The 24,290-nt window shown below is 41.3% G+C and overlaps 1 protein-coding gene across 2 annotated transcripts in view; it reads right to left on the bottom strand.

The window, feature by feature from the left end:
• Positions 1-24,290, bottom strand: part of LOC122549998 (exocyst complex component 6B) — a 697,687-nt gene that overhangs the window by 357,695 nt on the left and 315,702 nt on the right. For both annotated transcript variants that reach the window (XM_043690482.2, XM_087991883.1), the window contains exon 8: positions 5,056-5,124. In XM_043690482.2, the coding sequence (XP_043546417.2) occupies positions 5,056-5,124 (69 nt within the window). The remainder of the gene's footprint in view (positions 1-5,055; positions 5,125-24,290) is intronic.

Here is a 24,290-nt window from a genome sequence, read left to right as displayed (position 1 = left end):
GTCCACCCTATCTAATCCTCTGACCATCTTGCATGCCTCTACAAAGTCACCTCTTAACTTTCTTCTTTCTAACAGCCTCAAGGCCCTCAGCCTTTCTTCATAAGACATTCCCTCTGTACCAGGCCACATCCTGGTAAATCTCCTCTGCACCCTTGTCAATGCCTCCACAGCCATACAATAATGCGGCACCAGAACTGTACGCAATACTACAAGTGCAGCCACACCAGAGTTTTGTACAGCTGCTGCATGACCTCATGGCTCCGAAACTCAGTCCCTCTACCAATAAAAGCTAATACACCAATCACCTTCTTAACAACCCTATCAACCTGGGTGGCAACTTTCAGGGATTCATGCACACACAGACTCAAATCTCTCTGCTCATCCACACTATCAAGAATTTTACTATTAGCCCAGTACTCTGAATTTCTGTTACTCCCTCCAAAGTGAATCACCTCACACTTTTCCGCATTAAACTCTATTTACCACCACTCAGACCAGGTCTGCAGCTCACCTATGTCACTCTGTAACCTGCAACATCCTTCCGCACTGTCCACAAATCCACCGACTTTGGTGTCATCCGCAAATTTACTAATCGATCATTTTACACCCTCATCCAGGTCACTTATAAAAATGACAAACAGCAATGGTCCCAAAACAGATTCTTGCAGTACACAACTAGGAGATCAACTCCAGGATGAACATTTCCCATCAACCACCACCCTCTGTCTTCTTCCAGCTAGCCAATTTCTGATCCAAACCGTTAAATCACCCTCAATCCTATGCCTCCATATTTTCTGCAATAGCCTAAAATGGGGAACCTCTTCAAACAATTTACTGAAATCTATATACACCACATCAACCGCTTTACCATCATCCACCTTTTCAGTCACCTTCTCAAAGAAGTCAATAAGGTTTGTGAGGGATGACCTACCCTTCACAAAACCATGTTGACTATCCCTAATCAAATTATTTCTTTCTAGTTGATTATAAATCCTATCTCTTATAATCCCTCCTGAAACTTTGCCCACAACAGAATAAGGCTCACTGGTCTATAATTACCAATGTTGTCTCTACTCCCCTTCTTGAACAAGGGGACAACATTTGCTATCCTCCAGTCTCTGGCACTATTCCTGTAGACAATGACAACATAAAGATCAAAGTCAAAGGCTCTGTAATCTCCTCCCTAGCTTTCCACAGAATCCTGGAATAAATCCCGAGAACCTATCTATTTTCACACTTTCCAGAATTGCTAAGACCTCCTCCTTATGAACCTCAATCACTTTGAGTCTCATAGCCTCTATCTCAGTATTCTCCTCAACAATATTGTCTTTTTCCTGTGTGAATACTGACAAAAAATATTCAGTTAGCGCCTCTCCTATCTCTTCGGACTCCACACAACTTCCACTACTGTCCCTAACCTTAATCTTATTTTAATAATTCTTTTATTCCTGATGTACTGACAGAAAGCCTTAGGACTTGCCAAGATCCTACCTGTCAAAGATTTCTCATGTCCCCTCCTGGCTCTTCTTAGCTCTCTCTTTAGGTCTTTCCCGACTAACTTGTAACTCTCAAGTACCCTAACTGAACCTTCATGTTTCATCATTACATAAGTCTCTTTCTTCCTCTTGATAAGAGATTCAAGTTCTTTCGTAAACCACGGCTCTCTTACTTGATCACTTCCTCCCCACCTAACTGGTTCATACCTATCAAGGACACGCAGTAGCTGTTCCTTGAACAAGCTCCGCATTTCAATTCTGGCCATCCCCTGCAGTTTTCTTCCCTATGCTATACATCCTAAATCTTGCCTAATCGCATCATAATTGCCTTTCCCTTAGCTATAACTCTTTGCCCTGGGGTATATACCTATCCCTTTCCATCACTAATGTAAACATAATCAAATTGTGGTCACTATCATCAAAGTGCTCACCCACCTCCAAATCTAACACCTGGCCAGGATCATTGCCCAGTACCAAATCCAATGTTGCCTCGCTTCTTGTTGGCCTATCTACGTACTATGTCAGGAAACCCTCGTGCACACATTGGACAAAAATTGACCCAGCTAAAGTACTCAAACTATAGTGTTTCCAGTCAATATTTGGAAAGTTAAAATTCCCCAAATCAAGAGCAACAGACACAGCAGATGATGTGTGTGGAAGTACAGGTAAATCTCTGTCGGATGTGGAAAGATTCTTTGGGGCCTTAATGGAGGTGAGCGGGGAGGTGAGCGCAGGTTTTGCATTTCTTGCGGTGGCAGAGAAAGGTGCCGGGAGTGGGCTGGTGGGAGGGTGTGGACTTCACAAGGGAGTTGCGGAGTGAATGGTCTCTGCGCAACACAGATAGGGGTGGGGAGGGAAAGAGGGAAATATATCCCTGGTCATGGAGTCTGTTTGTAGGTGGCAGAAATGACGGAGGATGATGAGGTGTATCCAGAGGTTAGTGGGGTGGAATGTGAGGACCAGGGGGATCTGTCCTTGTGATTGGAGGAGTGTTCAAAGGCAGAGATACGGAAGTGGAGGAGATGCACTGGAGGGCATCGTTGACCACGTGGGAGGAGAAACTGGGGTCTTTGAAGAAGGAGGTCATCTGGGATAGTCTATGGTGGAACTGGTCTTCCTGGGAGCAGATGCGGCAGAGGCAGAGGAATTTTTTGAAGAAGGAGGCTATCTGGGATGGTCGGTGGTGGAACTGGTTCTTCTGCGAGCAGATGCGGTGGAAGCGGAGGAATACTTTGAAGAAGGAGGCTAACACTTCAACCCCAGGGCATCAATGTGGACTTCAACAGCTTCCTCATTTCCCCTTCCCCCACCTCATCCTAGTTCCAAACTTCCAGCTCAGCACTGTCCCCATGACTTGTCCGGACTTGTCCGACCTGCCTAGCTCCTTTTCCACCTATCCACTCCACCCTCTCCTCCCTGACCTATCACCTTCATCTCCTCCTCCACTCACCCATTGTACTCTATGTTACTCTCTCCCTACGCCTACCCTCCCCTAGCTCATCTCTCCACGCTTCAAGCTCACTGCCTTTATTCCTGATAAAGGGCTTTTGCCCGAAATGTCGATTGGATGCTCGTTGGATGCTGCCTGAACTGCTGTGCTCTTCCAGCACCACTGATCCAGTATCTGGGATGTTCTATGGTGACTTTGAAGAAGTAGTTTAGATGTCATGTTGCGGCTGTACATGACATTGGTTCGGCCACTTTTGGAATACTGCATATAGAGATTTGTAAAATCACAAAGGCCATGGATAGGGTGAACAGCCAAGGTCTACTTCCCAGGATAGGAGAGTCCGAAACTAGAGGAAAAAAGTTTAAGGTGAAAGAATAAAGACTTAAAAGGGACCTAAGGGGAAACTTTTTCACACAGAAGGTGGTGTTGAATGGAATGAGCTCCCAGAGGAGGTGCTGGAGACTGGTACAATTACAACATTTATAAGGCATCTGGATGGGTACGTGAATTGAAAAGGTTTATAGAGATATGGGCCAAATGTTGGCAAATGGGACTAGATTAATTTAGGTTATCTGCCCAGCAGGGATGAGTTGTCTCATCCAACGAAAGGATGTGTTTCCGTTCAATATAACTCTATGACTCAATGAACTTATTCAGCATGAGAAGTTACTGCTAATTGGTTGGACTACGGTCAGCATGGAGGTGAAGCAGGAACTGTCAATTATCTCAGTTAACTAATTAAATTCAAAACCAGGAAGTCAACTTTAAGTTCAAACACTTTGACTGATCAGAATTGACTCACATGGTTTGAATTTAATCAGTTAACCTCTGAGCCAGAAGACAGCCCTCTTGCAGCACAATGGTAGCATCCCTATCATTGGGTTGAGAGGACTGGGTTCAAGTCCATTCTTATAACTTATAATTCAGTTAGTAAAACCGTGTGATCATCACATATTAACACGCAGGGTTACAGGCATAGGGTGGGGGTGTGTGGGTCTGGGTGGATTGCTCTTCAGAGGGTTGGTATGGACTTGATGGGCCAAATGGCCTGTTTCCACAATGTAGGGATACTATGATTTCAATGATAATTTTCACTTTGACAAAGTGCAGCCTTTTTAAATGGTGCTCTACATTATTAAACTTAGTTACCATACGATGCCATCCCAAAAGAAAGATGACAAAAAAGGCTAAAGAATCTCATTAAAAGTGGTTGATCCATGTCCAGTATTGTGGGTCCAATACAAGCTGAAAGGTACAATTACAACATTTAAAAGGATGGATATACGAAAAGGAAGGGTTTAGAGGGATATGGGCCAAATGTTGGCAAATGGGACCAGATTAGGTTAAGAAAGCTGGTCAGCATGGACAAGTTGGCCCGAAGGGTCTGTTTCCGTGCCGTACATCTCTGTGACTCTATGATATCAGAACAGTGTTGGACATTTGCAGGTTAGATCATGGTCACAAAAATTAATACATTGGTTGATGTAAACGGTCATAACCTGAAACATTAAGCTGCCTTTTCCTTTTCCTGACACTTTGGGACTTCTCTGGCACTTGTTTTCACTTCTGATTTCCGTCAGTCCAAGTTGTTTTGATTTCCTTTAAATCCATTGTAAAGCAATAACACTGGAATCATTTCCATAAAAATTTGCCAATGGTGAAATGTCCTCTGGTGTAGCAATTCCACTGGGTCCCTGTGTCCCTCAAGTTAACTTTGGACTGTTCCTTCTCACTTGTGACACATTGTTTGCTCTTGTGAGTTGAAATGAGCTCTGGGATACCCTGCCTCTAAGAAGCCAGCGACACACGGCATGTTTGAATGCAGCATATCAACACAGTTAACATGCACATCTGACTTCCTGCTGGTGTGAAATACTCAGCAGTAAACTCATGCAACAGTCATAATGAAGTCCACAGCCATGAAAACAAGCCACACTTGAACCCATGATTCCCAAACATTTGACCAAGCAGTCATAATGTCATCTCGCTGCCAGGCAAGCAGATTTGCATCAAAGACGTTAACTCCACCTGTATCTCAAGTTAGTTCTCACCATCTCCACCAACATCCCCCACCCCACCTGGAATACAGATTAGAGCCAGGTAACTTACCAGTGCAGTATATATATGCAGACATCTGTAGACGGGGGAAAAGTCGACCAGATCTTGGGCACTTAGTACCTGTCAGACACATGAAACAACATACACAAAAAAAGGGAAAGAAGGTGAAACTTAGTGCATGGCCCACATCCATATCAATCAATAACACTGTCAATCAAGGCAACACTTCCATAAAAACATCAAAAGCTCCCAAGTAGATATCCATTTTTAAAGACAGGTGTGCAGCAGCTGTTGGAAATTATCAGGACAATACCAGGCCTGTATGTTTTGGGTTTGGCCTTTTACCTTAACACATGTAACCAGGCCTCCCCTACTGGGATTAGAGCTTTTATTAAGTTATGTCACTGGCCTTAAAGGAATCCTGCAGGATAAGAGTCCCACAATGGATAAAGCACTGTGAAATGTTACTACTTACTGCTAAATCACTCACAGATTTTAAACATTTAAACTTTTTGAGAACTAATGGTACATCAAGGTGAGGAACTTCACCATTCCATTGCAATGAGTAACAGCATCTAACATTTCCAGATACAACACAGGGTGATTAAAGCTCGCTCAGAACTGTCCTCGTCAAACACTCCCAGGACAGGAACAGCACATTGTTAGATATCAATTAAAACTCCCACATTGCTATCCCCATCAAACACTCCCAGGACAGGGACAGCATGGGGTTAGATACAGAGTAAAGCTCCCTTTACACTGTCCCCATCAAACATTCTCAGGTAAGGAACAGCACGGGGTTAGATACAAAGTGAAGTTCCCTCTACAATATTCTCATCAAATACTCCAGGATGGGGCCACCATGAAGTTAGGTAGAAAGTTCCCTCTAAAAAGTTCCTATAAAGCACGCCCAGGGTGGTATTGGATACTGATTAAAGCTCACTCAACACTGTCTCCATTAAACACTCCCAGAGCAAGTATAACACAGATTAGATATGCCATAATCCTACTTTTACAGTTTTTCAACAAACACGCTGGTATAGTCCAAGTTAGAATCCGAGCACAGCTCTTCTCCACTATCACATTGAACAGTCACATGTTATATACTGAGTAAAGTTCCCTCTATTGAAACTTTCAATACTTAGATAAGAAGATTTTTCATTTCAGCTCTGCAGCCTTTTATTTCTCGTTTTGGCTTACAGAATATTTCCTGCACATGTTTACTGCATTTCAAGTGTCCAATCTCCATAGCAGTTTGTTTTTTGTTCAAAAACATATACATTGACTGAGGGTCAAGTGGTATGAAACAAAGATAGTCAAAAGGACTTAAGATACATGTAAGATATTTAAGTCCACTTTTTGTAATCTGTTCTAAAATTTTCTTACTGTTCAACATGTTGTTTTTATCACAACACATCTGCATAATCCAAATTGGCAGGGAAGTTTCTTTATTTGTTCATGGGATATGGGCATTACTGGTCACAAAGCTGCCATTATGCTTATGAAGGTGATGTAGTCCATCAGATCCATACTGGCACTCTGAATGAGCATCATGGTTTGGCACCGTTCACCCATCATTTCTCCATAACTCTGAATGGTATTTCCATTTAAATAACCATCTAAGGTCTTCTTGAAAGACCTTTCAGGCAGTGGAGACAAGACCTGAATCACTCAGCAAGAAAAAGGTTTCTTCTCAAATCATATCTACTTCTTTCATAAATAAACTTTACATCTGTGCTCTCTCATTCTCAATCTGTTTACAAGCAGAATCAGTTTTCTTTATGTGCTATGTGTCCAGATCCTTCATGATTTTGAAACCCTCACTCAAATCTCCTCTCAGCCTTTTCCTTACCAAGGAAAAGATCTTCCATCATAAAGTGAAAGTTCTCTTGGAACCATTCTTGTAAACCTCTTCTGCACTTTTCTGAATGTGTTCACATTCTTCCTAACGTGTAATGGCCAAAACTGTATATAATAGTCCAGCTGAGGTCAAGCTAGGGTCTTACAAAGATTCAACATAAACCCCTTGCTCTCTTACTCTGTGCCTATATTAATAATTCCTAGAATACTGTATGGTTTAGTAACTAAAAACTGAAAGAACTGTGGATGCTGAAAATCAGAAACAAAAAGTTACAATGCCTCCAAGTTTTGTATTGTCCACAAATCTGAAATTGCCCCATATTTGAGAGCAAAAATTTGACAGGTAAAATATAATGTGGGAAAATGTGAGATCATGCTATTTTGTATGAAGAATATAGGAGCTAAAAATTAATTAAGTGAAGAAGTCTGCAGAAACAGATTATCTATAATTCTTCCTTATTAATTTTGATCCTTACTAGTAGAAGTTTTCTCTTCTGTCGGCAGGAGCTGGGCAGTATCTTCCTCTTTTGCCTCTAGTCTGCCCTACTCCTCCTTTAAGCACCTTTTCTTACTCATATGCCAACAGGTGAGTAGAGTGGCAGATCAGATAATTGGGCATAATATAAGGAATAGCAGAAAGAAATTAGAGTATGAGAAAGGGCTAGCTAATAATGAAAAAAATAGCTAGCGCTTCTGTAGGCATTTCGAAAAAGAAGTAAATAAAGTAAGTGCTGGTCTTCTAGACAGCAAGAATGGGAAGTTTATTGTAGATGATGAAGAAATTGTAGATTAAGCATAAAAATATTGTGTTTTTGCTTTCCTACGCAGGATAGAAAACACATTCAATTAATACCTCTAAATCAGGAGGTGCAAGGAGGAGTGGAACTTAGCAAAATTACAATGATGAGGGAAGTGATGCAAAGCAAACAAATGGACTTGCAGGCTAACAAGTCTATAGGTCCAGATGGACTTCATCCCACGGTCTTAAAAGAGGTTGCAAATGAGTTTGTAAATGCATTGATGTTAATTTTCCAAAACTCACTGCACTTGGGAAAGATTCCTTTAGACTAGAAAGTGTTAAACATAACCCCTCTATTCAAGAAGGGAGGGGGGGCAGCAAACAGGAAACCATAATCCAGAGAGCTTGACATCTGTCATGGGGAAGGTGATTATATCAACCTTTAGAGAGGTTATAACTGCACACTTAGAAACACTCAAGGCAGTTGGGAAGAGTCAGCATTGTTTTGTCAAAGGGAATATCATGTTTAACTATTTTACTGGAGCTCTTTGAAGCAGTAACATGTGCTGTGGATCAAGGTTGTGTGAGTGAACACAAATCTGGCAGATGGGATATAATGTGGAAAAATGGGAAGTTGTTCACTTTGGTAGGAAACATAAAAAGAGCACAGTATCGCTTAAACAAAGAACAAAAGTAGAATTCCAAGGTGCAGAAGGATTCAGTTGCATGAGTTACAAAACCGTAAACTGAACACAAAGCATGTAAGCAAGAAAGCTAATGGGATGTTATCCTTTATTTGGAAAGGGATTTGAACACAACAGTAAGGATGCTTCAGATACATAGGGCACTGGTGAATAATGGGTGCTGTTTTGGTCTCCTTATTTAAGGAACAATGTAAACTTATTGGAAGTGGTTCAGGCATCAGTTTACTGGAGTGATATCTAGAATGGGTGATTTGTCTTGTAAGGATAGTTTGGGCAGTCTCTGCTTAATTCCACTGCAGACATATATCTAAACATGAATGGTTTTGACAAGGTGAAAGGATGTTTTCTCTTGCAGTTCATTCCAACTTGAAGACGCTTTTAAAATTAGGAACTAACTTTTCAGAACAGAGATGAGGGGAATTGTTTTCTCTCAGCAGGTTGTGCAACCCTCTGCCTCAGAAGGCAAAAGGAATGAGGGTCATTGAATAACTTTAACACAGAGGTGAATATGTTCATGTTTGGCAGTGGAATCAAGAGTTATCAGGGTAGCTGGGATCAACCATAATTTAACTGAATGACAGAATGTAGGCACATAGGGCCAAATGGTTTCTGTTTCTATTTTGTGTGTTGATATCAACAACGTTCCCTTCATCAGTACACTATCCTTGGTGAATTACACACTGCTGTTACAAAGGGAGTTCTGGGATTTTGACACAGCGACACTTAAGGAACAGCAATATATTTCCAAGTTAGGATGATGAGTGGCTTGGAAGGAAACTTGCAGATGATGGTGTTTCCATATATCTGCTGCCTTTGTCCTTTCAAATGGTAGATGTTAAAGATTTGGCAGATATAGATTTGGTGTTGATGCATTACTGCTGCGTTGTTCAAGTGCATCTAGTAAGTAGTACACAATGTTGCCACTGTGCATTGGTGATGCAAACCATGAACATTTGTGGTGGTGGTTGGGTCATCAATCAAGCAGGCTGCATGTTGGTTATAGTTTCTGAGTCTCACTGAAGGTGCACCCATTCGGGCAACAGAAGAGTATGCCATCACAATCATGATAGGAAGCTTGCTATGGATAGGCAAAAGGAATAAGGGTCATTGAATAACTTTAACACAGAGGAGAATATGTTCATGTTTGGCAGTGGAATCAAGAGTTATCAGGGTAGCTGAGATCAACCATTGCATATGGTGGATAGGTTCTGGAGAATCAGGAAGTGAGTTACTTTCTGCAGAATTCTCAGCCTCTCACCTGTTTTTATAGCCATAATATGTGTGTAGTTGGTTCAGTTCAGTTCCTGAAGAAGGGCTAATGCCCGAAACGTCGATTCTCCTGTTCCCTAGATGCTGCCTGACCTGCTGCGCTTTTCCAGCAACACATTTCCATCTCAGTTCAGTTTCTGACCAATTGAACATCCAGGATGTTGATAGTAGGGAACTCAGTATAGTAATGCCATCTCAAGCAGTGATGATTAGATTCTCATTGGAGACTGGTCATTGCCCAATTCTCTTGAGGCATGAATGTTACTTGCCAGTTAACATCCCAAAACCGAATGCCATCCAGGTCTTGTTGCATAGGACACTGACTGTTTCAGTGTCAGAAAAGTCACAAATGATGCTCAACATTGTGCAATCCTCAACAACCAACTGCATTTCCAACCATATGATGGAAGGAAGGTCATTGAAGAAACAGCTTAAGATGATTGGACCTAGGACACTACCCTGAGGAACGCATGCAGCAATGTACTAGGATTGAGATGATGTACTTCTGACAGCCACAACAATCTGATCATTATGACTTTTTATGCTCAATATGACTCCAACCAGTGCAGTATCTACCCTTAATTTCCAATAATTCCAGTTTAGCTAGGGCTTCCTGATGCCACATTTGGTCAAATGTGGCCTTGATGTCAAGGGCAATCATACTTGGCTTGGTTCTGGAGTTCTGCTCTTTTGATTAGATTAGATTCCCTACGGTGTGGAAACAGGCCCTTCGGCCCAACAAGTCCACACCGACCCTCTGAAGAGTAAACCATCTAGACCCATTTCCCTCTGACTAATGCACCTAACACTACGGGCAATTTAGCATGGCCAATCCACCTGGCCTGCACATCTTTGGACTGTGGGAGGAAACCAGAGCACCAGGAGGAAACCCACGCAGACACGGGGAGAACGTGCGAACTCCACACAGACAGTCTTCCCGAAGCTGGAATCGAACCTGGGACGCTGGTGCTGTGAGGCAGCAGTGCTAACCACTGAGCCACCATGCTTGGACCAAGGCTAAAACGAGGTCAGGAGCTGAGTAGCCTTGTTGGAACCCACACTGAGCATCAGTGAGAATGATGACCCAAATTAGGCTGATTAGGCTGTTGAACATTTTTGATTATTTTTGTGCACAGAATGTAACTGGGCAATTTTACACATAGTAGGTTGATGCCAATGTTCTAGCTGTATGGAACAGCTTGGCTGGAGGTACAGCTTAGTTCTGGAGTACAATTCTTCAGTACTACCACCGGAATGTTGTTAGGGCCCAGAGCCTTACAGCATCAAGTGTTTCCTGATATCATGCGTGTTGCAAATATCTAGTTCATGGTCCACGAATTCTAGTTAGTGTAAACACTTTACTTGTAGGATTTGAAGTTTAAGATTAGGAAATGGAATGAACACAACTGAAGTGAGAAAGGTAAAATCAGAAACATCAGGGCTTGCTGAGCTGGAGATGCGGTATCTGAATTGCTTACAATCATAAAAATGCAGAGAAAGTGTTCATTTTGGGAGTTAAAGCTAAAGTAATTAAAACAATTCAGAGACTCTGAAAGGCTGTAAAACACATTTGTTTCTTCAGATCAAAGAACAACTTGTGAATGAGGGATATGTAACTTCAAAATTAAGTTGAGAATAGTTCAGAGCAGGCTAGTTATCATGGAGTGTGGTTGGCCTTAAGAAGGTCCTTTGGTTTCAATTTATCCAGGTGTTTGCTGGGAAAATAGGGAGTTACAGTTTGGAGCTAGGAGAGTAATGAAACAGAAGTTCCAGGTAGGACCGGTCTGGTTTGGTGTGAGCAGATTCCGGGCGGATCAGGGTCAGGAGAAGACCCAGGTAACCCCAAGGTCTGGAAAAGATTAGAGCTAAAACACACCCCTGGAAGCTATCATTAACTCAGTGCAGCCAAGACTGATTTGAAAGGTATCCATAAGCAATATTGGTTTGATGCAGCTGAGAAAGGCTGAAGCTTACAGAAATTCAGCAACAGCTAGGTGAAGCTAGCTGTTAGATTAAAGCTGAATATAACCCTGTAATTTGATGCTGGGGTCAGGAGTTTTGGGAACTTGATCTTAGGGGTAGAGACTGAACTACCAAACAGACCATTTGAGATCATTTTGGTCAGAAATCCCAAAAAGCATTAAAAGCTAGGTCTTCAAATAAGAACTGGAATCCCTTGTAAAGGAGAGAAAGTTTTAATGAAATTTTGTTTCCAGTGTCACTAATGTCAGGGTGAGATCTGTCTTGACTGCATGATCTTTTAAAGTGCGGCTTTTTTTTAGGAGGGTGGGTCATTGGGTGGATCAACCGCAGTCTATCTTTTAAGTCATAGTCACCTTATGTTAATCTTTAACGATGGAGTCTACATTCTATATGTAGTGCATATGATTTTATATCATAAATTCACCTGTGAATTATAACCATTCTGTTGTTACTGCTTTTGTTTCTTTTGTTGAAGCTTGTAATAATAAAGATTTTTTTTGATAACTCAATTCAACCTGAGAAGCTTGCCACTTATTTTCTCATCCTTGGTTCCTCTACACATTCTAATCTTTAGGAGATTATAGTTACCAAGCTAGATCATAACAAAGATCTGGCTTGTCCAGTATTCCCATAACTGAGATCATAACACAAGGGTTGGGCCAATCGTATATCCAAGATATCACTTGTAAGAATTCCAAATGATATTTGTTCCTATCCTGAATATAAAATTGTGACAAAGAGCCTTTTTTGTCACACAATCAGATCAAACTATTGACATCTGCGACAAAAACCCCATGCTCTTGCTTCATCACTGTGTCTTGTAAGTGAACCTCCGAAGTATATTGCTTGTCAGGGTCCAATTTGAAGTCAGTTTTAAGTGTTCACCTCTTGCTTTGTGATTTCTTTTCTGCTCACTTAAAGATTTATATTTTTAAAAAAGTTTGTCTCAGCAGAGTTGCTCTGACTGGAGAGAGAATTAAAAACCTTGCAGAGCTTCTCAATCAGTTGCTGCCCTTGGAACTAACTCGAAACATGGGAACAGGAGAAGGCCCTCGAGCTTGTTCAGCCATTCAATTACAGCATGGTTGATCTATATCTCTACTCCATCCTCCTGCTCTGGGACTGTAATCGTTCATATCCAAAAATCTACCCTTTTCAGTGTGGGAATGTTTGAACAGCAAACCCCTTGGCTGACTTCTGCCCTCGGTTTGAACAGTTCTGTGGGGAAAAGCTCCATCACCGTGGGTTAAACTTTCAAAAAAAAAAGAGCCTAGTCACATTTAACAAGGTTATTTTGCAATATATAATTGAGAACCAGCCATTTACAACAAAGTAGCTCCCTGTAAATACTGATGTAATTGTATATCTTTGTCAGAGTTTAATCCACTCCAACCCTGGCATATATAACAGGCTTCGACAGGACACAATTCTAAACCACTTCTACCTAAACTGTACTTCAAGCTTAATTTTTAAAGATTCTATGCACTGTTATGTAAAAATCTTAAAGATCTGAATGATGCTAAAGACCTGGGAAAGAAACTGACTCACAAAAGGGAGGCAACCTTGCCAAGAGAAAGGTGTTAACAACTCCCAATCATGGACATGAATATCATAACTGAACAACCAAGAACACATCCACCCCAGCCTGGCAACACTAATGAAGTAACTTGAACCATTTTCTTTTACCTCAACAGTCCTGTATCCACGTGCAAGTACAGATATGCAGCAACATACAGACATGATAATCCAATTAGCATCATTTTTCAATTGCTGAATTTAAAGTGTCTGGTCTCCATCTTGATCAAACATTTATTTAAAATAATAGGCTTTTTGAAATAAAGCTCAAGAAAAAGAAAAACCTCCCATGAAGTTTAGAGCTAAAAACATTACATTTGAAATTTACAGATGGCCTGGACTGCTTTCAAGGCTGCAATCACAACTCTCGGGTTCAGAGGATGCTTACAAACCACAACTAAATCCAGAGATGAGATTACAGATTTAAACTCTGCACCATCGATCCACTGTCATGCACATTACAAAGTTAATTCATGGAGAGTGAGGGGGAAGAGGTTATTCTATCCTTTCCTGGTAAATAGCATCATATGCAGTGCAAGTCACTGAGAAGAAACAACATCTGCTTTTGAAGACTAGAAACAGTGCCATACTACAACATTTAATGAATCAAAAACAACAGCTTGGTGACTATCTTTTTCTATGGATCAGTTAGGTTATTGACGGGGTTATTTCACCTGTATTTTCTGGCTTTGTAGCCATACTGCAATGATAAAAGGATGATCACTGAATGAAAAGGGAAAAAGAGTTGCATTTGGCCTTTCACAACCTCAGGATGTCCCCCAGTGCTTTATAGCCTAGTAAGGGCAACTGCTGTTGGGGGCGTAGGGATGGCCCAGTAGTATTATCACTAGACTATTAATCTAGGTAATGTTCTGGGTGCCTATGTTCAAATCTCAACATGGCAGACAGTGGAATTTCAATTCAATAAAAATCTGGGATGAGGAGGCTAATGATGACCTTGAAATTGTTGATTGCCAAGAAAAATCCGTCTAGTTCACTAATGCCTCTTTGCGAAGGAAACTGCCATCCTTACCTGATTTGGTCAACATGTTACTCCAGAACCACAGCAATTTGGTTGGTTCTTAACTGCCCTCTGGGCAATTGGGGTGGCAATAAATGCCCACATCTCATGATGAATAAAACAAAAGTAGGCAACAGAGCCAATTTTCAAATATGAAGCTCCCAAAAACAAAACTGTTGAATATTAAAACTCAGCAGATTTGGCAGCATCTGTGTAGAGAAAGCAGTGTCAACATTTTGGGTCTACAGACCCTTCATCAGTTCTGATGCTGCCAAACCCGGTGAATTTCTTCAGCAATTTCTATTTCTGCAATTGGCTTTATGATGCTGGCTGAAGAATAATTATTGAAAAGGGTTCCAGGGAGAATTACCTTCCTCTTCTTCAAATAGTGCGTAATTTTGATCACAAGGCACTCCCTCAGTCCAGACCACAGTGAAAAGTGCACCTGGATTGTGTGCTAGGATGTGAGCTCACACTACTAACTCAGAGGCTAAAGTGTTATCGCTGAACCAGAACCAACAACTGACAGGTCAGAAATACCTATGACAAGTTTCTAATCTTGACCTGGCTGTAAGGTGATGCATAAGCTTGTTGATTGTAAAAGTGTTCCTGAATATGTTACAATGCAATTTTAATACCTGGACAAGTGCAAAAAAATCCTTCCAATCTTGTCTAGAACAAGACATTACAGTCAGAACTGAAAGTGGAGATCAAATAATCAGTCAAATTCATTCTTGTTTTCTCCAATGCATGCACCTCCTAGTGGAGAGATGGAATTTTTGTTAGTGTTACCTGACTCTGAGAACTCCATTAAGGTAACATAAGCCAATTACCCTGGAGTTATTACACCATTAAGTCCTTAAGAGTTCTTAAGTTCCTTAAGAGCAACTCGAAATTGTCTGAAATACGCTATTCTGCAGTCTCTGGGTTCTATTACCATTAATGATGATTGGGTTTAATAAGAGGTAATGACATACATTTTCAGTGGCATGGGATCAATGAAAACCAGATAAATTCCACGCACAGGGTTAATTCTCAATTACAGAGAACCTTAAATATAAACAAGCTGTTTTGGGGAAAATTAAAACTCACCTTAGGGGCAGTTTTTTTTTTGTTCTGTGTTCAGTGGATGAGGGTATTTTGGTGCTGGGATGCAGAGAATCAGGATTAACAGCAGATATGCCAGGTGTGGTTTAAAGGGTGACTGAAATGCACAACTGTGGGGCCAGTACCAACAGCATCTCCACAGCACTTTGACAAAGCTGTCAAAATTTTCACACTGCAGCCTTCAAGCAGACATTGAGAAAGTCCAGGCCAAAGGACAAAACGTGTAGCTTTTGATTCAATTGTGCAAAATGGCTACTCATCTGAGTAGGGAAGGAGTATTCATAGGATGGGGAATAAAATAGTGTTACTTGCACCATTATACAGAAGTATAATCCAATTGAAATGTAAACAACAAATATATTTTCCAAAATATGAAGGTTTCAACCCGTTCTCGCTCAGTAATTTATTAGATAACTTGTGTTACATGGGGCCTTTAAAGTTGAAAATGTGCAAAGACAGTGGACTTGTGAATAGGGTGAACTGAGGAAAATTCTCAGTTGTAAAACATGCTATGTAAAAGATGTTTTTCAGTTTATTGGTGATATGAAACGTGTGTGGCGTTTAGGAAGTGAGTTATAGCCAGGGAAAAGTGGCTGAAGACTCCCAGCAATGTTGAATTGGTGGGAAAGAAAATATTAATTACAAAACAACTTGATTAAGTTTTTTGAAGAGGATTGATGAGGGCAGAGCGGTAGATGTTATCTATATGGACTTCAGTAAGGCGTTCGACAAGATTCCCTACTGGAGACTGGTGAGCAAAGTTAGATCTCATTGAATGCAGGGAGAACTAGCCATTTGGATATAGAACTGGCTCAAAGGTAGAAGACAGAGGGTGCTGGTGGAGGGTTGTTTTTCAGACTGGAGGCCTGTGATCACAAGTGGAGTGCCACAAGGATCGGTGCTGGGTCCACTACTTTTAATCATTTATATATATGATTTGGATGAGAGCATAAGAGGTGTAGTTAGTAAGTTTACTGACAACACCAAAATTGGAGATGCAGTGGACAGCAAAGAAGTTAACCTCAGATTACAATGGGATCTTGATCAGATGGATCAATGGGCTGAGAAGTGGCAGATGGAGTTCAATCTAGATAAAAGTGAGGTGCTGCAGTTTGGGAAAGCAAATCTTAGCAGGACTTATACATCTTTTAATGATAGGATCCTAGGGAGTGTTGCTGAACAAAGAGACCTAGGATTGCTGGTTCATAGCTCCTTGAAAATTGAGTCGCAGGTAGGTAGGATAGAGAAGAAGGCATTTGATATACTTTCCCTAATTGGTCAGAGTATTGAGTAGAGGAGTTGGGAGGTCATGTTGCAGCTGTACAGGGCATTGGTTAGGCCACAGTTGGAATATTACTTGCAATTCTGGTCTCCTTCCTATCGGAAAGATGTTGTGAAACTTGAAAGGGTTCAGAAAAGATTTCCAAGGATGTTGCCAGGGTTGGAGGATTTGAGCTATAGGGAGAGGTTGAATAGTCTAGGGCTGTTTTCCCTGGAGTGTCAGAGGCTGAGGGGTGACCTTATACAGGTTTATAAAATCATGAGGGGCATGGATAAGATAAATAGACAAAGTCTTCTCCCTGGGGTGGGGGAGTCCAGAACTAGAGGGCATTGGTTTGGGGTGAGAGGGGAAAGATATAAAAGAGACCTAAGGGGCAACTGTTTCACTCAGAGGGTGGTACGTGCATGGAATGAGCAGCCAGAGGAAGTAGTGGAGGCTGGTACAATTGCAACATTTAAAAGGCATCTGGATGGGTATATGAATTGGAGGAATATGGGCCAGGTGCTGGCAAGTGGGACTAGATTGGGTTGGGATATTTGGTCAGCATGGACCGAACAGCCTGTTTCTGATGCACATCTCTATGACTCTAAAACAAAGAGAATGAGCAGAGACGTGAGGTTGGAGGAGGTTGTGGAGTCAGGAAGAACGATATTGACAAGAGTTTCTTTTTATTCACTAATGGGATCTGGGCGTCATTGACTGGGCCACCATTTATTACCAATTGCTAGTTGGCCTTGAGAAGATGGTGGTGAGCTGCCTTCTTGGACACTGTAGTCCATTTGCTGTAGGTAGACCCCTTCTGTTCAGGAAGATCTTCCAGGATTTTGACATAATGCTGAACGAATGATTTCAAAGTGGGATGGTGAGTTGATTGGAGGGGGACGTTTAGGTGGTGTTGTTCTCATATATCTGCTGCTCTGTCCTTCCAGATGGAAGAAGTGGTCCTGCATGTGGAAAGTGCTGTTGAAGGAGCGTTGGTGAATGTCTACAGTGCAATTTGTAGATGGTACACACTGCTGCCAGTAAGTGTCAGTGGTAGAGGGAGTGGATGTTTGTGCATTTAGTGCCAATCAAGTGGACTGCTCCTAAAGTTTCCTGTTTTCACACTCTAAAATAAATTAGTAATTCTAATCAGATGTAAATTCAGCCACAGAATTAAATGGCTACATTTAGTTTTTCTTCAAAGTGGCAGCTAGGTTTGCATGGTGGCAGTACTGGTGTTGGTGGCTGAAACTCTGGGACCAAAGGCGAACTTGTATACTTAAATCCTCGCAACAGAATCATAGAACCCCTACAATGTGGAAGTAGGTCATTTGGCCTGAGACCCCATTACAGCAGAGGCCAAGTCTTTACCCTGCCATTCTGAAAACAAACCATTTTCTATTAATCAATCTTGAATCCAAATATAATGATTTGGTGAGAATATTCAAACTATTGGGATTAAAAAAAGTCTTAAGCATTTTTACACTTCTCCATTATCTCACTGCATTTCTTTACTAATGCCTCTACAGAAACACATCAAACTTTCCCTTGAACCCACCAATATCTCAATAATACCTTATTTATTTCAAATACCATGATCCTTTGAATATTACAAGGGTTTTGAGAGTTCAGTTATGGGAAAATAATACACAAACATGGCCTGCATTCCTGTGATTTTAAAAAAGGAGGGTGTTTTACATGTTTAAAGGATTCAACTGTGTGGATGTAGAAAAATATTTCTTCTGGTGTGAAATCAAAAATCAGGGACCGTTACATTAAAATCACAGTTGGACAATTTAGGAGAGAAATCACAAAGCATTCTTTACAAGTAAAGCATAGTAGAAATCTGAACATCTCCCCTCATTCCCCAAATAGCCGTGGATGCTGGCAGTCAATAGCAGCTTCAGGCCTAAGATCAGGTAGATAATGAGTTTCACGTAATACAAAGATTATAGCAGAGAAAGTGGGGTTGAGGTGCAGCTTGATCACAATCTAATTGACTGGTAGAACAGTTTTGCATGGCTTAAAGGTCTACCCCACTTCTATGTTCTTTATGGAAAAGGAAGTAGGGGACGTAAAGTATTCCATTCCACAACATGATCATGCTCCTGTTCTGTTGTCTGCAGGAACTGTTTTTCGGCACATACTTCTTGGAAAACAGCAACACCCAACCCATTAAATGTCCTGCACAATTCATCAAATGGGCTGACTCGTCACTACACTATTAAAAGAAAACTAATTTTGGCTGATACCACAACCCATCACGTCAAAAACGTCCACTTATGGCTACAATCAGGCCATCTCATTGATCATTGTTTGTTCCCTTCAGAACCATTAAACAGTCGTAAGGAGCTGAGTAAAAAAATACACAACAAAGATCAACCTTCATGTCTGTCGAGCTGCACGTCAATGGAATTTGGACGTGTTGTTGGCCCATGGAGCGCGGAAGCCACTTACGTCAGATGAGAAGGGCTTGGTTCCAATGGTCTGCGAAAGGTTAATGTTCACAACAGGGGAAGGAGGAAATGGGCAATCAGAGTTAAAAGTGAGAGTTTTTTTTCCCTTAAATAGTTGTACATCAAAAACATACAGCTGAGCCCGTTGAGAAATGCCAAGCTTGATTGAACTGTTGGTAAAAACAACACAATCTGATAGTGCTGGGCAAAGACATGTGTCAATCGTGTCACCAGCTCCTTTTGCTGATTCACAGGCACACCTCCCCTTGAAGTATAAAACAGGGAGGGCAAAATTGTAAGCATACTCAAGATTTATCTGCCTGATCTCATGACATGGTGCTGAACTACATTAAACTGTAGGTCACAGGTTCTGTTCCTGGATGATCTCATTTTGGGTAGCATTAAGGTGCTACAATTAGTTTTCTCACTCCAAGGACAGGAAAAGGAATAATGAGACATCGCTCCCTGAATCTGAACACTATCCAATTACCCCGAATCAATAATGTGTACAACAGACGATGTAGTCTTCACTGTGGTGCCCCCTCACATGTTACAAAACTGTAACACTCACCTTCTACACTTACATTTCAAGATAGGGGAGATTGGCAGAATGGTAATGTCACTGAATGAACAATTCAGAACCCTCCAAGTAGTTTAGAGATTGTGTGGTCTCCCAGGCAATGCATTCTAGACCCTCACCACAAACAGTGAAAAGCAGTTTCCTCAAATTCCATCTATACGTCCTGCCTTTTGTTAATGACATTTCAACTAAGAGGAACAGCTGATTTCTACCCACCCTGTTCATAATTTCATACACCTCAATCATGTCCCCTCTCAGCATTCTCTATTCTAAACAAAACAACCTAAGCTTATCCAGCCTCTCAATAGCTGAAATGCTCCATCCTAGACAAAATCCTGGCAAATCTCAAAGAGAAATTGCTGGAAAACTCAGCAGGTCTGTCTGCATTGTGCTGCAATGTTTCAGGTCTAGTAAGCCTTCTTCAAAACCCCTCGAAACCCCCTTCAGTGCAATCACATCCCTCGGACATTGCAGTGATCAGAACTGCACACAGTACTCTAGCTGTGGCCTAACCAAAGTTTTCTCCTCTCTGCCCTTATAGTCAATGCTACGACTAATAAAGGTAAGTATTCCCTATGCTTTATCCCCTATTCTAAAGCACCCCAAATTCCTTTGAGCTTGCTTGTGCCCTGCCATTCAATGAATAGTCTTTTGTCTTGTTACTTCTTCCAAAGTATGTCACATCACACTTCTCAGTGTTAAATTCCGTCCGCTACTAAACTGCCCATCTAACCAATCCGCCCATACCCTCCTGTAACCTGAGGCCTTCTCCTTCACCATCAACCAGCCGGCAAATCTTTGTGTAATCAAACTTACTTTTCATCACCGCAACATTTGCTTCCTACATTGTTTATATATCATGAACAATAAGGGACCCATTACTGATCCTTGCAGTATGCCACTGAACACAGTTGTCCATCACACAATCAATCTTCCACCCCCAATTCCCACCACTGAGCAAATTTTGGATTCAGTTTGCTAAATTACCCTGCTCTCCATGTGCTTTTACCTTCTTTATCAATTTCTCATGTGGAACTCTTTCAAAGGCATTGCTGAGATCCTTATAAATTACGTCATCTACACTACCCTTAACTATGCACCTCGTCACCTCTGAAAAATTCAATCAAATCATGCTGGGCATGACCTCCCTCTGACACAGCCTTCCTGACTGTTCCTAATCAAATTTTGTCTTTCAAAGTGGAGCTCAATTCTCTTCTTCAGAATTTTAGAACATTGAACAGTACAGCACAGTACAGGGCCTTTGGCCTTCAATGCTCATGCCAGGTTTATGGTAAGTTGGCTTTCATTAGCATTCGGATTGAGTTTAAGAGCCGCAAGGTTAAACTGAAGCTCCATAAAACCCTAGCGAGACTACACTTAGAATATCATGTTCAGTTCTGGTCACCTCATTATAGGAAAGATGTGGAAGCTTGAGAGATGGCGCAGAGGAGACTTACCAGGATGCTCCCTGGACTGGAGGGCATGTCTTATGAAGAAAGATTGAGCAAGCTAGGGTTTTCTCATTGGAGTGAAGAAGGATGAGAAGTGACTTGATAGAGGTGTACAGGATGATGAGAGACATAGATAGAGTGGATAGCCAGAGACTTTTTCCCCAGGGTGGAAATGGCTATCACAAGGAGACATAATTTTAAGGTGATTGAAGGAAGGTTGAGGGGAGATGTCAGAGATAGGTTCTTGACACAGAAAGTGGTGGGTGCATGGAATGCACTGCCAGTGGTAGTAGTAGAGTAAGATACATTAGGGACATTTAAATGACTGTTGGATAGGCACATTGATGACTGCAAAATGTAGGGAATGTAGGTTAGTTTGATGTTAGAATAGGATAAAAGGTCAGCACAACATCGAGGGCCGACAACCTGCTCATCGTTTTCCTTAAGAATCTTATATGTTTTGATGAAATCGCTTCTCATTCTTCTAAGTTCCAGTGAGTAGCCTTAACTCATATGATAATCCAACCATACAAGGGGATCTTCAGGATCATGCGATCATGGATCAGCAATTCATGCGGGATTATGTTTTTTGGGAAAATCGGCCATTCCTACCTGGTGTGACCTAAATGTGATTTTGGACAACAGCCCATGTGGTTGACTCTTCACTACCCTCTGGGCAATTTGAGATGGACAATAAGTACTGGCCTAGCCAGTGACACTCTCAACCCATGAACACATAATTTAAGAAATACTGCCGAAGCTGTATCTCAACTGCCACTGAAAAGAAGCAGTGAAAACAGATTAGAAATAAACTAATTTCATTCCCTCATGTCCTTTCTATTCTTTATTGAAACAGAAATGGGGGAGGAGAGAGAAGATGAACAGTGTGAGGGGCAAGATGAATAGGGAAAATGAACTGGGATGGGGGGAGACTAAAGGCTGAGAGCAGAACTTTAATTTCTAATCCGCTTTTTTTACTCTGCAAAGCGTGACCAGCTATCTGTTAGCGTGAGCACTGGACACAGTTGCTGTATATGGCGTCAATTACACTCAAAAGTTTCTGCCTCCCACAAGTATGCATAGGGAAACCAAGCCCCAGAAGTGTAAGCACGCTAATGAGATCAGTAAGCCACAAGGACATTTACACAGCACAGATTGGTATGCATCATTGATACTGTTCCTGCATCTGCCCAGGGTTCGAATACAACCATCAGACGCAGTGGCACTATTTTTCTGTGGTTTAGTAGAACTAAGAGAACAAAGTTTCTAATCTAGTGAATTCTCTCTAATGCTGCTCCAAGAAATTAAGCACAGATTCCAGAGTAACCAACCAGCCTGGCACTAGGGGCATACCGCCCTGTCAGAGGTGCTTCTTGTATAGAATGGAACAAACACCACTGAACGAGGTCATTTGACTGTAGCAGTCCATGCCACCATTGATAGTTTGCTCAAGCTTCCTCCTGACTAGCTAAATCTAACTCTATCAAATAACCATTTCATTTATATGCTTATGTACCTAAACCAACTGACTTTGGAGAGATTGTTCTGTCACTGGGCTTGTAAACCAGTGGTCTAGGCTAATGCTCTGGAGGGCACTGGTAGCTTTGGAATCTGAAATTAGTTAACATGTTTGAAGTATAAATCTAGACTCGGTAATGGCAACCACAACAACCATGACGAATTGGTATACAAACCGGCATGGCTCACTCATGTCCTTCAGGGAAGGAAATGTGCTATTTCTTACCTGATCTGGGCTACATATTAGTCCATACCCACAGCCGTGTTAATAATTCTTAACTGCCTTCTGGAATGACCCAGCAAGTCAAGCCGTTCATGGGCAATTAGGAATGGGGAACAAATGCTGGCTTTAGTAATGTCCACATCTCATGAAAATAAAGGGGAAAAGATTAACAAAATCCACAGTCTCACCACTATCTGCTTATGGCATTCAAGTCAATCTGCTGAGAGTAATGTAGATGCAAAGCAAAGAGGTTGCCTGGTGTCTTGGTGAAATTCTGCCCTTCAACCAAATCCAACAGATCAACAGGTGATTTATCATGACTCTGGATCTTGTGCCTGAGTTATGTACAGATTACTAATGATTATATATCAAACGTATTGCACTGTGAATTACTGTGACATCAGAAAGGGCACTACACAAATGTAAACCCAATCTTTCCATTTCTAATGTTACAACTAGAGGTTTTAAAGGAGACTGCTTAAATCATTGCTAATCTCAAAGCTGTTTATTTAGTAAGATAGCCATGGTTTCAAGTTCCTTCAAGATTGTTGTGCAAGGACATCAGGACCACTGAGAAACCTGCAATGATGTCATGGAGCAATACATCACAGGCCTTTCTAAAAAGCCAGATCTTCCTCAACAAAAACTTCTAATTCCAACCAAGACCCATGTATCCAACTGACCAGCTTCCAAACTGAAGATCACTACAGTCAGTCAACAACAAGATGTCATCACCAAAAGCTAGAAGAAAAGATGTAAGAGAAAGTCACCTAATTTCCTCTTTTGGCTTGGACTTTGACACATAGGCTATTTGCCTTCTTTGCCTACATGCTTCACCCACAACACGCTGAAAAAAGACTTCCTGCTCTGTCCATCCTCTGTGTGAATATGTGTGTGTGTGTCTGTGTGTGTGTGTTCAGATTTAAAGGGGGTATAACTTTAACTATGCATTAGTAATTAAGAGTGTGTTTCATTCCCATAGGTAGGTACGTTTTTCATAATAAATAACTTCCTGTTTCTTGTTCATTAAGGAAACCTGGTGTGAGTCTCTTTTACCTTGGATAGAAGACATAATCGAGCATTAACCATCTTAAATGTTAAAACTAGTCATATTTTACACTTGCGATGACTCATAGAATAGTAGGGCTTGATTTCCAGCACACTATAAGCACCAAGATTGTGACAAGAGTGACATCACATACCACAGTATGGGCAGAGGTAGAATACATTACATTAGACAAATTTGGAATAGATTAGTTTAGGCACTACTACAACAGTACCCTCTGGAATGAGAGACAGCCTACACAGCACATTGAAATGAGAACAGGAAGAAAACAGATTAGTCTTTCCCTAACAGAATAATAAGTCAAAGTCTTGCATATCCATGCTTACCATATACAGCAGTATTTACTACTGATGTACAATAAATAGTACTACCGTGTAGTCTAAGCCTGAAGACCATTCTTGACTTGGCCTTCTCTATTGACCAATCTGTAAAGAACCTAAACTCATTTCCAGCATCTGCTGTTCTTTAGG

This window comes from Chiloscyllium plagiosum, unplaced genomic scaffold (assembly GCF_037043375.1).
Source record: "Chiloscyllium plagiosum isolate Xiang-an unplaced genomic scaffold, Cpla_swu_hap1 HiC_scaffold_1, whole genome shotgun sequence".
Taxonomy (NCBI): domain Eukaryota; kingdom Metazoa; phylum Chordata; class Chondrichthyes; order Orectolobiformes; family Hemiscylliidae; genus Chiloscyllium; species Chiloscyllium plagiosum.
This window is presented reverse-complemented; position numbering and strand designations above follow the sequence as displayed.